The 17185-nt window shown below is 47.1% G+C and overlaps 1 protein-coding gene across 3 annotated transcripts in view; it reads left to right on the top strand.

Annotated features, from left to right (window-relative positions):
• KIF16B (kinesin family member 16B) overlaps positions 1–17185 on the top strand; it is a 298237-nt gene that overhangs the window by 190796 nt on the left and 90256 nt on the right. For all 3 annotated transcript variants that reach the window (XM_060078071.1, XM_060078069.1, XM_060078070.1), the window contains 2 exons: positions 1283–1379; positions 2088–2138. In XM_060078071.1, coding sequence (XP_059934054.1) covers positions 1283–1379; positions 2088–2138 — 148 coding nt within the window. The remainder of the gene's footprint in view (positions 1–1282; positions 1380–2087; positions 2139–17185) is intronic.

Here is a 17185-nt window from a genome sequence, read left to right as displayed (position 1 = left end):
AAAGAAATGAAATTGAGCTATTTGTAATGAGGTGGATGGACCTAGAGTCTGTCATACACAGTGAAGTAAGTCAGAAAGAGAAAGACAAATACTGTGTGCTGACACATATATCTGGAATTTAAGAAAAAAATGTCATCAAGAACATAGGGGTAAGACAGGAATAAAGACACAGACCTACTAGAGCATGGACTTGAGGATATGGGGAGGGGGAAGGGTAAGCTGGGACAAAGTGAAAGAGCGGCATGGACATATATACACTACCAAACGTAAGGTAGATAGCTAGTGGGAAGCAGCCGCATAGCACAGGGAGATCAGCTCGGTTCTTTGTGACCGCCTGGAGGGGTGGGATAGGGAGGGTGGGAGGGAGACGCAAAAGGGAGGGGATATGGGAACATATGTATATGTATAACTGATTAAATTTGTAAAATAAAAAAAATAAAAAAAATAAAATTAAAAAAAAAGAAATGTTTTAGGAATGCTACTATAAATAGCAGCTGTTTTACAATAAAAAAGAACTGAAATGAATGCTAACCTTAAAAAAAAATATTTTTTTCATATTTTCAATTGTGAACCTTTCAGAGAGAGTGTGTGTGTGTGTGCATGTGTGCGTGTGCGTGTGTGTGTGTGGTACGCGGGCCTCTCACTGTTGTGGCCTCCCCCGCTGCGGAGCACAGGCTCCGGACGCGCAGGCCCAGCGGCCATGGCTCACGGGCCCAGCCGCTCCGCGGCATGCGGGATCTTCCCGTACCGGGGCACAAACCCGCGCCCCCTGCATTGGCAGGCGGACTCTCACCCACTGCGCCACCAGGGAAGCCCTTGTTTTTCCTTTTAATCCTCTGAAATGACTTTGTGTTTTGTGAGAAATAAGAATCATCGTTTTCTGTGGGAGGCAACGGAGGCTCGGTGAATGAAGCGTTGGGTAGTGATGCCTTCTGAGACCGCAGAGTCATCTGGAACCCGAGTCTGTGACTCTCCCCTGTCCTGCAGCAGGGGTTCCACTCAGGACATAGGGAGGGGTTTGGATGGGATCCCTGAGTCTCCCTTCTGTTCCCAAGATTCGGTTATTCGTCCAGGCCTCTCTTGTTTGGGGAAAACCCAGATCGTAAACACATGGCATTAAATTTCTTAGAAAGTTGACAAATGTTCCAGATCCTGAGTTGTGATTACATTTGTCATTTAGAACGAGAAGGTTCCCAGTCGCAAAGGGCATGGTAACGAAAAGATCTCAGAATGCCCTGTGTGGTTAGAAGCGGTCACGGACCCCCATCTCTTTTGCTTCCAGGATCAGTGCTTACATTGAAGAAGAAGTCCAGAGGCGCCTTCAGGATCTGCACCGTGTGGTTGGCGATGGCAGCGGTGCACCTGCCGAGACCGTGAAGGTCAGTGAAGGAGCAGGTGATCTGTTATTCGTTTTCACGATGACCTTTCAGTAAGGAGCTGGGGGGGGGGTCTTTTATGTACTGTTTCTCAGAAAATTGAGATGCAAAATGTTGCAGAAATATTAAATATTGCTCGGGTGGAGCTTAACAGTTTATAAATAGTATTAGTTCAAGAGTAACTTTATTTTAAAATTTTGAACTTCTGGGGGAAATTCTTAAGTGAATATGAAGTTTCCTAAAGTGCTTTATTTACTTTGTTTGATTTATAAAAATTCTACACGTAACACCTTTCTGTTTCCTCCAAAAATATAATCAATTTCCATAAGTATTTAAATTCACTCGATAAATTATCCCAAGTAGAAATATAATTTTGCCTTTGAGAAGATACATATTTGGGACAAGTTGATTTTTATCAAAATAAAGTCATTTCATTTCTACCCTGTAAATTAAGAAGTGTCCTAAGGAAATTTGCCTTTAATGTTCTTCGAATTTTAAGATTAGGAATAAATGGTTCAGTTCCCTTACAGGCAGATGTATCGATAGAGTCCCGTTTACCTTGGGAATATAAATTCTCAAGGGTTGTCATTGTGGAATGACAAGTATGTTTCCTTAGAATTTTGTTCTCATAAATATTTTAATCAAATCGTTTTTTTCCCTCTTTATGAACATGCTATAATTTAATATAGAGGGCTTTTATTTTCTTTTCAGGATAATGAGAAACTTCACAATGGCACCATTCAACGTAAGCTAAAATATGAGGTAGGTAATGACTTTTCAGGTTGATAGGGTTGCCTTAAATTACAGCATGCTTGTGTGATTAAATGTTCTTAATGTTTAGTTGCATAATTAGAATTTCTAGGTCCCAGTGAGATTAATGGCTAATAAGCAAGGCAAGCTATTATATGACTTAAAATTAAATGGAATCCTGCTGGTTGCAAACTGCTTTATTTATTTATTTATTTATTATTTATTTATTGTTTTTTGTATTTTTTTTTTTTTCTGCAAACTGCTTTGACTTTGTTTGAATGGTGTGTAGCTGTGGTGGAGGCCCTTTGTCCAGTTTTTCATTCGTAGCAATATCCTTTCCCTTGGTCTGCATTTAAAAGGCTGAATTATATAATCAGAATCAGATAGGGGGGTTGGAAATGAAACTGGGTAGTTCTCGATGTTTTAGAAACCCTGCGTGTTTTATTGACCGCATTGGCAGCGGTGCAGAGGAAATACTCTTGGTTGGGTAGCTTATTTCTCTGATGGGTTGTCAAAGCAAGGTTTGTTTGGGCATACGATTTGTAAGGCTTTACCTGTATTTTCCTCCGCGGAGGAACTTGTCCTTCCCATACACTCCTAAATTAAAAAGCAAAGAAGCAAAACTACGAGGTGGTAGAAATCTTACATCACTGAACAGAGCGAGCGGCGGAGGGGTGGGTGTCCCATGGGAGACTGGCCACCACCTTGCCCTCCATCCCAACCATCCAGGAATGACACTGTCTTCCTGTGGACATCCGTTTCCTCAGCAGGTAACCTTGTGAAGAGCAGGACGTTGCCTTTCATTTCTTTGTGTCTACGTGCCTGGTCTGTAGCAGGCTGGCAGTGAACCTTTCATGGTGCTGGTTTGTAGATATCATTATGAGGATCTAAGCGGGGCAGTTGTAATGAAGGATTCCAGTGAAACAAACCAAGAGGCCAGAGAAACATGCATGAGGTTGGAATACTTGTCCGTTTCTGATTTGCATTCAGTCTGCCCTGATTACTCTTACTTGCCCATTGGAAAATTGCATCAAAGGTCTTAGGGTTTATTTTAGAGTAAATAAAATACTAGACCAAGAAGTGGATACTGTGGATCAATCCCATACAACGTATTTCGATCAAAATAGCTGGCGATTTATAAGATATGAAATATGGAAATCGATGCTTTGTGTGTGAATCAGGTCCTCTATTCTGAAATCATGAATCAGTCAACACGAATGGCTTAGGCTTTCGATGGAGCCTCTGCATTAATCCACACGATGAAACCAATGCCCGCAAGAATCTTCATGTGGAAAAGAATCGCAAAAGGTGCCACAGCCCCATTTCACCTGTTTTTGACAGAAGAGCTCTCTTGCCCCGTTGCTGTCCAAAGAAGTCACTGACGCCCGCGGCCGAGAGGAGAGGAGGAAGGTGGACCAGAACCACCACTGGATCCGGCCCGCGACCCGGAGCATCTCAGGTCCCTCTGCTGCCTCCTCGGCGCCAGGCCGAGGGGCCCACCAGCAGGGGTCTCAGCCCTCGGAGCCCGAGCCGTCGCACAGCAGCTATTGTAACAGGGGCGGCTCTCAACCAGAACACGTCGATCTAACTAAAATCTCTTTTCTTAGCGAAAGCAGCACCAGCGGTGAGGGACATTTTCAGGGTGAGTCAGAAAATTTCAGTGAACCGACGACCCCTGAAGGTGAACACAGCCCGGCGGTCACGTCCAGCTGGACTTGGCTGCAATGCGCGTCCCAGGAAGTGTCCGTGCACAGCGGGAGCGAGCAGACCGGGCAGAGCCAGCTCCTCTGCCTCGTGCTCTCTGAAAGTGTCTCAAGCCACAGCGTCCCCCCGAGGGCTCTGGTCTCCGAGCTCTGCCGGGAGCAGGAAGCCGGGGAGGAGGTGGCGGCCAAGGCAGTGAGCTCTCTGGGGTCACCTGTGAGTGTCAGGCCAGAGGGAAGCAGCGGGTTAGGATCTTTTTACCAGCGGGTCTCAGACCTTTACAGAGACGCCAGTAGCCACCTGCTGCGGGCGGGCACGCGGGGAGCCTGTGGGACCCTGGGGGCTCGCCTCCCATGCGGCAGCATTCATCGCGAGGCCGCCGTTTCTGAAACTCTTACCCCTGGACACGCTCTTGGAGGCACCCGGGGTGTCACCAGAAGCTCATTCTTTTCCCGAAGAAGCTCAGGTGGGCAGCAGCAGGGAAGGGCAGGGAGCCTGGTGCCCTACAGAGCCCCGGGCCTGCCTGCTGGCCCCGCAACTGCTGACTTTCCAGGCTCCTCCCCGGGCTCCGTCTTCTGCCTAGAGGTGGAAGGTGCCAGAATGGGCTCTGTGTTTAAGCAGATGCTCGTCCGATTCCCAGACCAAATGCTGAAGCTTCCAGAGTGCCCTTTGAAAGGCTTCCTTGAGCTGGTGGCCGGTTTCCTACCAGGACTTAGGGCGACACGAGTGAGGCCCAGCGTGTGTACTGGCTTGCTGTCGCCAGCTGCGTGGAGCCCGCCCCCTGGCCCGCGTGTGAGCTGCTGCTCCGCTCAGCCCTGTGCACGCTGGTTCTGAATCCCCCAGCCTCCGTGGGCCTGCTCCGCGCTTTGCCCCTCTCTGGGCTACAGGAGGTTCAGATCGGCTTTGGTGAGCAGAGCGTTTCACTCCTGGGCTCTGCAGAGAGTCTCCTGCTCACCGCGCTTACCTACAGCAGACACCTCTGTCAGTAGATATGCCGGGACCTCCTGTGTGTCCTGACGTCCGAGGCCAGTGCCGCCGCCTGCACCAGCCATCCTCTGTTCCAGCAAGGTCTGGTCCAGCTTTCCCTTGATTGGAAGGCGGAAATCCCTGATTTAGTCTTGGCGAACAGAGTTCAGTTGTCATCCAGGTTCCAGAATACCCTGGTCGACCTGATTTATTTCCTTCACGGAAACCTGGACATGGACGCCCCGTCTCTGGTGGAGGTTCAGCTCTTGCTGTGCCGGCCCAGGCCACTGCCAGCCGCTGGTCCTTCTCAACACCCACGTCGCCCTGGCGAGGGAAGACCGCGTGTTCTACCCTGAGAGCGGCTCTCCGAGCTCGCCGCCTCCAGGGACACAGTTTGATGTGGTCAGGTGCCGAGCTTTAAGTGAATTCAGGTGTCTTATTGTCCCAGAGATGAAAACAGCATCCACCATCGAACTCGTCTTCTTCCCGAAACTCAGACACCCATCGGATTCAGGAAGCAGTGCCGCCCAGCACCCTCAGGAAGCCCAGAATGTTCAGCTGTGCACCAGCACCTTGTGTCTGGAGGGCGGCCGCTATGTGGCCCCTGAGGTCTGGAAACTGACCCTCACCTCTCAGGACGAGGCTCTGTGGCTAATCGCACACTTGACAAGGCTCTAGGGAGGAGACCTGTGAAAATACTCTGCATATTTTTTGAGCTCTTTCATACAATAAACGTGATGAAAGTCATCCAGGGCTATGATTATCTCAGTGTAGATAACTGATTTGAAACTGGAAAAATGCAGAGGCCTCTATAAATGAAAATGTAAATATTTTAAATATCGCCACTGGACTAAAACTAGGTGATCGTAGAGCACTGATGAAATATCTTTTTTTTTTTTTTCTTGGTGGTACGCGTGCCTGTCACTGCTGTGGCCTCTCCCGTTGCGGAGCACAGGCTCCGGACGCGCAGGCTCAGCGGCCATGGCTTACAGGCCCAGCCGCTCCGTGGCATGTGGGATCTTCCCGGACCGGGGCACGAACCCGTGTCCCCTGCATCGGCAGGTGGACTCTCAACCACTGCGCCACCAGGGAAGCCCCTGATGAAATATCTTTATCAGCACCTTGCTTCACTTTCTTGAACTTCAGCCTTGTAAATCGGGTCCTCGTTATTTGTGAGGTGCTGGAAGCATTTCACATTGTGCTCATGTCGACCTGTGGTTATGTGCCTTGGAGTCTATTTCTGCTGGACACCGGCAGGCGGATTTGTGCTGCCTGAAAAGGTGCCTGGTCTGGCAGTGACCTTCTCGACGTCCTCCGTTGGCCAAGATTAGGACAGCTCTGCCGCAGAGCACGTTAGTGACACATCAGGCTTCCCTGGAGGACCTGGGGGTTTACAACGCCCTCCCCTCCCTGTAACATGTAGGATGTAGGCAGCGCCCCTGCCCTGCGAGGTCTTCTTCAGGGCATTGCCTTTTCCCTCCTCCCTTCAGACTTCTGGACTGTTCCTTTCCAGCCTGTGACTTCAGCTCCTCACTCGTTGGCTTAGCTTTGACTACCCTTCCCCTGGGCCACGTGCCCGCCGTGTGCCAGGCCTTTCTCTGAGCTTTGGTGGTCCTCTCCTAGAGAGACTCTTAGCCCCGGTGTAACTTCCCGGGCTACCATGCGCTGTCCTATCAGATAGAGACCACGTCGATGGCATCCGGCGCTTCCCTGGTGGCCCTGCCGCCTGCCGCTCAGCTGGCTCATCCTCCACCTCCGACCACAGGGGCCTGCTGGCCTCGCTCCTGAGAGCAGCTCGTTCCCGTGTCTGCCTCATGTCAGGCTCCTCTCCCCACCGGTACCACCCAGGAGCCGGCTGCCCTCCTCCTTGTAAGAGGCTTGAAGCTGGGCCCTTCAGAAATCTCTCCCTTCTCTGGCTGACCCCTTCCTTTGCCCCCGCTGCTGTTCACATTCCTGTGCGGAGTCGGGTTACACGTTTTGTACTGACGTTTTACTGCATCTGAGCCTGGGTTGCTCTGCGCACCTTCTCCTGTTTCTCAGGTATGAATGTCCTGCTAGCTTCCAGAGTCTCAGGAGGAAGGGGGCCACCTCCCCCTGGCCCCGTCCTTCACTTCAGCCAGGGTCACGGCAGCTGCGCTGCAGTGCGTCCGCGCTTGGCGACTCGGCCGTTCCGCTGAGGCCTTCGTTTTAGCCTGGCCTGCAGGGGCCACTTTGTGTTCTGGTCAGATATTTACATAACGTGCAATGTACTGTTGTAGCCCCCCTTCACTTCTGTTCCTTGTCCGTGATAGGGCCAGGGCCAGGGCTGACCCTTCCAGGGACTGGCCGTCTCCCTTTGGTCAGGAAATGCAGGTCTTCCCTCTCTTCCCCATCAGCGCTGACAACAAGCTACTGAACTTGCTCCAACTTTTCAGCATTGGTTTTCCTCTCCCCAGGTTCTGGGGAAGTGAGCGGGGAGAGGCAGGACCCGGGAGAGTGTGTCAGGGTCCACACTATGGGCCGCAGCCTGGTTTGCGGTGGCCAAGCGGTGCTTTTTGTCTTCTTGAGGCGGTAGAATTCAAATGTTTTTACCTTCTCATGTGGAGCCTGTTTTTACCTCTTCAGCAACACCCTCCACCCCCAATACACACAGACACACACACACATGCACCCTATTGCCTTACACATGGAGGCTTTTTTTTTTTTTTTTTTTTTTTTGTGGTATGCGGGCCTCTCACTGTTGTGGCCTCCCCCGCTGTGGAGCACAGGCTCCGGATGCGCAGGCTCCGGATGCGCAGGCCCAGCGGCCATGGCCCACGGGCCCAGCCGCCCCGCGGCATATGGGATCCTCCCAGACCGGGGCACGAACCCGTATCCCCTGCATCGGCAGGCGGACTCTCAACCACCGCGCCACCAGGGAGGCCCCCACATGGAGGCTTTTGAGTCTGTGGTGAGGACATGATTACGGTTAGTTAGCTTGTCACATGCTTGGCTGGTGGATCTTCTACCACAGAAAAAATTTCCACAATGAACCACAATAGTCTTCTAATACCTTATCAATAATATTTCCCCTCATTTAAATTGAGTATTTTCTCGTATGTTCTTGATAAGAAGAACGGAATGAACGATCATGAAGAGTGGAGAGACTGGAGTTTAAGATGCCAGCAGAGGGATACCTTGGCTGGAAAGGAAACAGTACATAAGCAGTCCAAAATTTTAACAGAGTGATACGTATTAAACAGACAGACCTGCTCGTCCTCGTAGGTGAAGAAGCAGAATCCTCCTGTGTTATAAATGATGTTCTTTAATATTGTCCGTAGATGGAGCAGGCGGCGAAAGTGGGCGTTGCATACAGATCATACCATCGGTTATGACTTGTTCAGTCTGGTTTATGGTCCAAGTGGCCCGAGATGAGGGCTACATTCTGCTCTCACTACAAAGCAGAAGCGGCCGCCTCTGGGCAATTCAGATGTCTTTTCACCTAAGCATACTTTTTACCTTGAGATCAAATATGGTCCTGATATGAGAATTTGATTTGCCATCATGAAGTGAGTTTTAAGGTGGTCATGATGCCTGGAGAAGCCAGTGGAGTGGCGTGCGTGCCCTTGTCCTCCGTGGCTTCAGTCCTAGGGCCTCTCAGGCTCACGGGCTCGTTCTCTGGGGTTCTGAGCCGGGACACTGCTGTGGCGGAGCAGGCGTGGCAGCCTCAGCGTCCAGCCTGAAGTACCGTCTTCTCAGTTGTAACGAGTTCCTGTACCAGAAAGAAATAGGTTCATACGTACTTTATTATGTGGCATCTTGCACTGTCGTAATATAGGCGTAAGCGTTCACATGGCGGAGCTTGTTAATGCGTTCTAGATGATACCTCTTTGAGGCCTTTTGAAACAGTGATTTCATCTGAATTTGATTAAAATCCATTTTGCTCACAGCTGCCTGTTGTGCAGACTTGTGGTTGGCAGGGTGAATTTATTTCGTCTTTGTTGAAAAACATTTCAAAACAGTTTGTCTCCCTGTTCTCGTTACTTAAAAAAATGTGCGTGCATCCTTTGGAGAGAATGCTTATGCCTTCCAGTGGTAGTAATTACAGTGATTTTTATTTACATTCTTTAGATGAATGATGAATTACAGTTTTGAATGATAAATAGATGAGAGCACTTTTATTAATGCTTCTCAGATGGTCTTGTCGGACAGACCAGTTTCTAATGAGGTCGTTTTGTTAATTTAGTTACACAGCTTCCACTATTCACTTTAGTTGATACTGCTTCCTTCCTTAACATATCTTTTGTGATAGATGTTATATCAGTCAGCTATTGCCAAATAGCAAGCAACCCTCAAAATTTTAGTGACATACCTAAAAAAAGCTTTTACTTCTCACTAATGGTTTGCAAGTAAATCGAGGCAGCTCTTCTTTAGGCTGTGGTCATCTGCAGGTCAGCTAGTTTGGTCTGCACCACCTGCCTCATTTTGGATCTGTGTGGAAGGGGCAGTGGCTGTATCATGTCGACGACAGAAGCACGAAAAGGCAACCATGCGTCATGTCTGCTCACATCCCCTTGGCCAACGCAAGTGACACATGCAAGTCCAAAGTCAAGGGGCAAAAGAAAGTGCACACTCCATTCACCACGAAGCCATGGCAAGGATATCTGCTCCTCCTCCTCCTATGGCTACAAGGGAGAGAGAATTGGGACCACACCCAGATGCATTGGATCAGGGTTCCCAAGGTTCTACTGAAGATAAATTCAGACAAAACCTGTAGGACCTCTCCCTTATGGAAGTATTGAGTCCTAGTTACTAGTTGAACTTATTTTCCAGTTCAGTCTTTGCTTGACATCTCCACAGGCTGATCATCACCTGCCTCTGAAGCAGTTTATCCACTGGGATCTGCTCTCGTTGTTAGACCGTTGTTTCCATAATCTTCCTTAACGTGACCTCCATCTGTAGTCCGTCTGTCTGTGGCGCCCTCAGTCACAGAGTAGAACAAGTCTGTTTCACAACGGTGTTATATCACAGCCCTTCCAAGAACACAGTGCGCTCTCTCTCACCTCCTCCGGGTTTTCTTCTTTTTTTATTTTTATTTTTATTTATTTATTTTTTTGCGGTACGCGGGCCTCTCACTGCTGTGGCCTCTCCCGTTGCGGAGCACAGGCTCCGGATGCGCAGGCTCAGCGGCCATGGCTCACGGGCCCAGCCGCTCCGCGGCATGTGGGATCTTCCCGGACCGGGGCACGAACCCGTGTCCCCTGCATCGGCAGGCGGACTCTCAACCACTGCACCACCAGGGAAGCCCCAACGGGGTTTTCTTCTTTACCTCCAACACTCTTCGGTCCCCCTGCTGGTTCTTACACAACACAGATTCCAAACCACCACCGTCCAATCTCTTTTTAAGGATGCACCCTTCTAATTTTTAAAAATCCTCCTTTATAAGGAACGGAACGGAATACAGTTGGTGAGAAGGAAAGAGATTCTATTATCAATCACTACTCACGTTTTCTTCTTCTGCCATCTTGTTAAAACCTTCTGTTGCTGAAGATGCAGTAGACTACAGCGGTAACAGCCCTGACCACCCTTTATATTGTGGTTTACAGTGTGCAGAGTTCTTTCCTATGTATTGTTTCTTTGGAGCCCCACAGTGATCCTCCCAGGATGGGCGAATTGTTATCGATTTCCATTTTATATCTGAAAGGATCACTGATTGGGAATTGGAACTCAAACCCAGACCTCACTCCAGCATGTATGTTCTTTCCACAAGGCCAGAGTCACCTTCTGGTCATGGTTATTCTTGACATTGCCTGAATACATTTTTTGTTGTTGATTTGTTTTTTTCGTAGGAATGAATAACTGATTGGAAGAACTGTTGATTTTTTTCTGACTTGTAACTCTTTTCTTGGAATTTCTAGACATTAAATATTATTTCTCTTTTTATGAGTTTTGTTTTTCAAGAATTGCGTTACAAGTTTCTTTGCAATTCCATCGTTTCTTCCTACGCCTTATGTCTCCTTTTTGCTCTCTACATTTTAGCTCTTACAGAAGAAAAGCCTGGGTATAATCATTGTGGCAGTACAGTACAGATAACCTTGTGTGCTCGAAGTTGCTCCTTTAGTTGGAAGATTAAACGATATGCTCTACAGAAACCTGATAAAGAGAATCCCCACCAATCCCCTACCCCCACTTCAGTTTTGCCTGGACCTGAGAATTCAGTACAGTTTGAACCAAAACTAGGGCTCAGCAGAAATCAGTGAGTGACAATGAGTGGTATTTTTCTTGGGTCATTAAAGACATCGTAGAACCAGGAGGGAGATCAGCTGGTTTTCCCTCCTCAGGTCCTCAACTGCCTAGACTCATGTTTGGTAACGAGGGCCACATGACAGCTCCTGCCACGTTCGTACTAGACCTGTGATTTAGCCTTTTTAAAAATCATCCATCTAACGATGGGTTATCCAGAGACAATGACCATTAAAGTTCTTTTTGGTCTAGAGAAAGATGGGGACATTTTTAATAGCTTCAAGCTGAAACATTCATCAGATCATTCAGTATTTCCAAACCTTGAAACAATGTTGATCAATCACCTCATCTACATGGATGAAATAATCTACTTTTAGTGAGAATCACAGATTCGAATTTACTGGGAGGCCAGTAAACTCAGGATATTCCACAAGCATTTATATCCAACACAGTTTGTCATTTTCTGGGTAATTTATCCTTGATAACATATAGATACATATCAAAAGGAAAGAAATACTCCTTTATTTGAAAACCCATATTTCTGTTTCCTGACGTGCGTCTTTTAAACTCACTTTAAAATGAGAGGCAGTTCATGGTGGTTCTACATGTCGGGCTGTTGTTAAGTCCTGAACCTGACCTGGAGCAGGTGTGCCATGTGTCTTAGCAAATCCAGGTCAGTTGTAGGTACTAAGCCTTCAGAGGTGGTGTGGGACTAGTCCCGGGTCCCTTCACAGCACAGGCAGGCTTCGCCTTCTGGAGAGGAATGCAAGCATGTCTTGGCTTTTTGCCACATTTGTAACGTACGTCTGCTCACACAGGTTACCTTTATGCCCCATTTCCTGTGACGTGGCTCATATTTGAGAAGGTGATGGGTCCTCACCATCTCTGCCCCAGACCCCCATTTTCAAACTGCTGGGTCATAGTAGGTGCTTGATGCAAATAGCTCTAATTAGAACTATTACTGTGGCATGTGTGGTTGAAAAAAGAGGGATTAGAAATATGTGCTATACTGGGAACAGAGAAAGGGGAATTACTAGTTTTTGTTAAATCTGATAAAAACCCATGTTTGCCTGTATTTTAGAAGCAAAGCTTGGATATTTGGCTAAGAGATCAGACGGCCGTCCTGAGCCCTGACCTTGTCATGGTTAAAGCATATACTGAAATCAGCCATCTGGTATGTAATTAGAGCATTTAGGGGAGAATGTTGATGACTCCCTTTGGAATTGGTTCACTCTGTGCCCTCTGCAGTGCTGACAGCGATCCTAGTGGATATTAATGCCGCTTCTTATTAATTTTCTTAATTTGCTCCTTTTGAAGGAGACAGCCTGAGTAAGAAGAGAAGATTCTAATCTGAATATTCAAAACGTAGCCTGTGTTCCGTCTGCTTCTTTTGGCTGAGGACTGGACTATAATATTTCCCCACCACTGGAAAAATAGTGAATTTGTTAACACAGGATGTTGTTTTGTTAAAAGCTATCAGAAAAATATTTCTCTGTATCTTATTTTAAAAGATTTTTTTTTAAAGAGGACCATTTTTAAAGTCTTTATTGAATCTGTTACAGTATTGCTTCTGTTTTATGTTTCCGTTTTTCTGGCTGCGAGGCATGGGGGATCTTACCTCTGCAACCAGGGATCGAACCCACACACCCTGCACTGGAAGGCGAAGTCTTAACCACTGAACCTCCAGGGAAGTCCCTAAAAGATATTTCTTATGTACAGGAATGTAATCCAAGTTACTAATTATGTACTTTACCTTGACCTTTTATTTCTAAATAGAGCCACTCTGTGGTGCATTTAAAATTCCTTGACCTGGGCTTCCCTGGTGGCGCAGTGGTTGAGAGTCCACCTGCCGATGCAGGGGACACGTGTTCGTGCCCCGGTCCGGGAAGATCCCACATGCCGCGGAGCGGCTGGGCCCGTGAGCCATGGCTGCTGAGCCTGCGCGTCCGGAGCCTGTGCTCCGCAACGGGAGAGGCCACAACAGTGAGAGGCCCGCGTACTGCCAAAAAAAAAAAAAAAAAAAAAATTCCTTGACCTGTCCTACATATTTATCCAGATCTCCTGCGAGACGTGCTTCCAGACATACAGCCTTTCATGTTTCTTTACCTCCTAGCATGATGTGTCACCAGCTTCCCCTTCCAAGTTTAAGAATCTTTTTCGCTACATGTAGAGAAACTGTGACTGATTCCAAAATAAATAATTCCATAGAAATGTAAAAACTCTCATAAATAATGGGATATATGATACAGCACACATTTGCTTGTCTACTGTAAATCTCAAGGTATTCAAAATATAGCTCCTTTCAAATAAAAAATAAATTTAGGAGACATTTATGTTAGTTTTCCTTCCTGCCCAACATAAACATAGTTGAGGAGAATGTCAGGAACCTTTCACAGTATACCCTGAGAATTCGACATTTCTCATCAAATTGACTTCAGAACATAGTGTCTAAAAATTACCTTGCAGCAGTGATTTGATGGAAGCACATACTCTTGATTTTTCTCTATACTTTTGCTCAAATGTCTTCAGATCCCTGCCTTATTCTTCCGTTATTCATTTCTGCAGGTGTTCATTTCTCTACACCTGTTAATATTTAGTTAACTGTGAAATCAGTGAGATTGAAGTAAACTGTGGTCCCAGATGTTAGTGGGAACTCTGACAATATTTCTAATCCCCAACGTGCAAAATAATGAAGAGAAATATCCTCTTCTCAGCAATGGGTTCAGGTATTCTTCACTGTCTGGTCCTGAATGGAGCAGTGGCTCTTGTGTACCACCTAGAACCGTTTCTTGAGGTACACGTGCATGTGCTGGGATGTAAAGGGCCGTCCTGGATTTAGGCGAGCTGCATAATAAGATGCAGTTTCTCCTAGGTAACTGGTCTCTACGTAATTCATATACCCAGTTAAATTATCAAAGGCAGTGATTTTTTTCTGTGAGGGATTTATGAGCCTATGCATCAAGCAACTTTCTTTTCATTAACAATTGCTTTCACAATTATGCATTCTTAGAGAACTTTCTAGTCTTCAACTGCCTGTGTAATAACCAGACCATCAGTAACAGGCTTAACCCCCTTTGAAAGTTGACATATGATAAAAGAAGGTTAAGGTAGCGTTTGCTAACTTTAGCCTATAATCCATCTAGAGTAGAAAAACCTTGTCTTTGTTTAAAACCTAATGCAGCTGAGAAAAACTAAAGGTCTTAGAAGTTACAGATACTTTGTCAAAGTTACTTTGTATTCCCAGGACCTGGCCCTGTGTATGGTCCATAGCTGGCACTCAGTAAAAGACATCGATGTTTGATTGTATATCCTAGGGGCGCCTATAGGGAAAGGTGTTTAGAAAGTTCAGTCTCCACGGCTTGGTTAACAATGTACCTGGGCGGTTTTGACTGCAGTTCTTCCTCAGGAAAGTTCCCGGTATTTGGATAGCAATATCTGTATATATGTTTTTCACTCAGTGACCCCCATCATAACTTTCTCATCCTGCTGTAATTATCAGTTTACTTGTCCCACAGGGTGGGACACGGCCTTGGTCACAGTTGGGTTCCTGCCACATAGAGGAGATTTGGAAAACGTCGTGCCCATTTCCACTGACGACAAAATGGAGGTTCAGGGCTTCCCTGGTGGCTCAGTGGTTGGGAGTCCGCCAGCTGGTGCAGGGGACACGGGTTCGTGCCCCGGTCCGGGAGGATCCCATGTGCCGCGGAGCGGCTGGGCCCGTGAGCCATGGCTGCTGAGCCTGCGCGTCCGGAGCCTGTGCTCCGCAGCGGGAGAGGCCACAACCGTGAGAGGCCCGTGTACCGCAAAAAAAAAAAAAAAAAAGGAGGTTCAGAGAGGGTGGGTGACTGTTCCTCAGGGACCAGCTCCAAAGGCTCGGATTGAATTCTGAGTCTCCTCCAGGCGACGGCCACGTGGAATCCAAGCCCCTCTTCTGCGATATCCTTTTTGAGAACCCATCACACATGTGGTAACACACTGTTCCTCATCGATTGGAGGGGAACAGATTCCCCCCCCCATCCCCCCCTCCTCTCTGCACCTACTCTGTGCCAAACATCAGCCCAGGTATTTCTTTCCTTTTCTCAGTGAACTAAAGGTTTATAACGAGGGCATATCTCTCTTTCTTCTGCCAGAACGAGCCTTCTCGTCCTCCTGGAAAACTCCTATTCATCCTTGTGTACCCGGCTGCAGAGCCCCTTCTCCACGAGGCTTTCCCGTCCCCTAGCTGGGGTTGCTGCCTCTCCATTTAGGAGCACCAGACCCCTCGGGCTTTGCTCTAGCCCAGGCGGCGCTCACAGCACTGCTCTGGTGTATCACTCTGTGTGTCGACCGAGCCTGAAGGGGAACCACTTATTTGCTCTTCTTCCTTCCTCCCTTGCCCCTTAGGGGGAGCCCGCAGCTGTGCAGGGAGAGCTCCTCGCCCAGTCAGCTGCCGCCAGGGCCTGTTGTCCTAACCGGTAGGGAGGATCCGGCTTCCTCCCGAGGTAGAGCGAGTGGGGCTTCTAAACTAGTGTGACCGGTTCTTGCTTAAAAGCCTGAGAGCAGCAGCCCTTCTGCTGAGGTTGTTCTAAGCTCCTTTGGGCTTCCGGACACCACAGCTCTCCACTCCCAGCTACACACACACACACGCGTGCACGCGCTCGCACTGTAGCAGTGGAGTTCCTAGGTGATTGGGTCCCATGTGGAAGAGACGTTATGTTCCTACTTGAAAAATACAGTTATAAGCATGACGTAGAAGGTTTCAGAGCTAAGGCAGCAGAGGAAGGACTGCATGGCCAAACCATGAAGGCTTTGAGGTCAAAGACATTTCTTTAAATGTGTTTGTTGAAAATAAATAAAAGCACTAGATTATTTCTCTGCCTTTTCACCTTCAAATAGATAAACATATCCCATGTTTCGGGAGATGTCTACATTCTTAGTAATTTGGAAATAATACTGTTAGTGGATTGAAAGGTCTTTGGCAATACACGTATTGAGAAACTCTCTTTTTAGGGAGTTCCGCTATGGTTTTTGACACCAAGGACAGCTAAACAGGTGCACCACTGCAATAAAAGGAATGGTTCTTGTTTGAGGTAACCAGCCACGCAGTGAAAAATTAAGATGCTCTAAAAGGCTTTGGTAACTTCATATTGTGCCAATGTGTTTACACTGTCAGCTTGATGAAAGCAGCCACCTGAGGCAAGTCATGTGCCTCCATGTCATCCAGAGACCTGAGCTTTCCCATGCACAGCAAACCTGGACCATCCATGCTACACCTGGCTGAGGATCCAAGGGTTTAGGACCCCTTTCTGCCTGAGGGAGAGGGAGCTTGTTGCCCCGGTTGTCTTTTTGGTCAAATCAGTGAGCTTAGTTGTATAACCATGGGTTTTCCATCTTCTTAAATTCTGTATATGCTGAGGTGTTTATTACCTCAGTTTATCTCAGGTGGATGGACTTACTTTAAAATTTCATGAAAGCTACTGGGTGAGGTAAGTCAGGCAGAGAAAGACAAATATAATATCACTTATATGTGGAATCTAAAAAATAATACAAATGAATCTATATACGAGACAGAAACAGACTCATAGACAGAGAAAGCAAACTTACGGTTACCAAAGGGGAAAATGGGCGGGCGGATAAATTGGGGGTTTGGGATTATCAGATATACACCACTATATATAAAAGAGGTAAACAATAAGGATTTACTGCATACATAGGGAACTATATTCAATATCTTGTAATAACCTACAATGGAAAAGAGTCTGAAAAAATATTTATAAGTGAATCACTTTGCTCTACACCTGAAACTAACACAACACTGTAAATCAACTCTAATTAAAAATAAAAGAGTGGATATATATGTATGTGTATAACTGATTCACTTTGCTGTACACCTGGAACTGACACAACATTGTAAATCAATTATACCCCAATAAAAAATTTTTAAAAATGAATTGATAAATAAATGTCACACTAGCAGTCTACTGGTGATGCATGTGGGCTCTCTCGGTTAGCCTGAGTTCGAATCCTGACTCTACCACTTACCTCTAAGTTACCACCTAAACTCTTAAAATTTACCTAAGCTCTGAGTCCTGGGACTCTCATCTGATAAATTGGGTTCATAATGGTTCCTGCCTCCTGGGGAGGATCATGAGGATTACACAAAACGACGCACATAAGCTGTTCAGCACAGTTCTAGGTAATAGTATGTATTC

The sequence above is a fragment of the Mesoplodon densirostris genome, chromosome 16 (assembly GCF_025265405.1).
Source record: "Mesoplodon densirostris isolate mMesDen1 chromosome 16, mMesDen1 primary haplotype, whole genome shotgun sequence".
In the NCBI taxonomy this organism is placed as follows: domain Eukaryota; kingdom Metazoa; phylum Chordata; class Mammalia; order Artiodactyla; family Ziphiidae; genus Mesoplodon; species Mesoplodon densirostris.
This window is presented reverse-complemented; position numbering and strand designations above follow the sequence as displayed.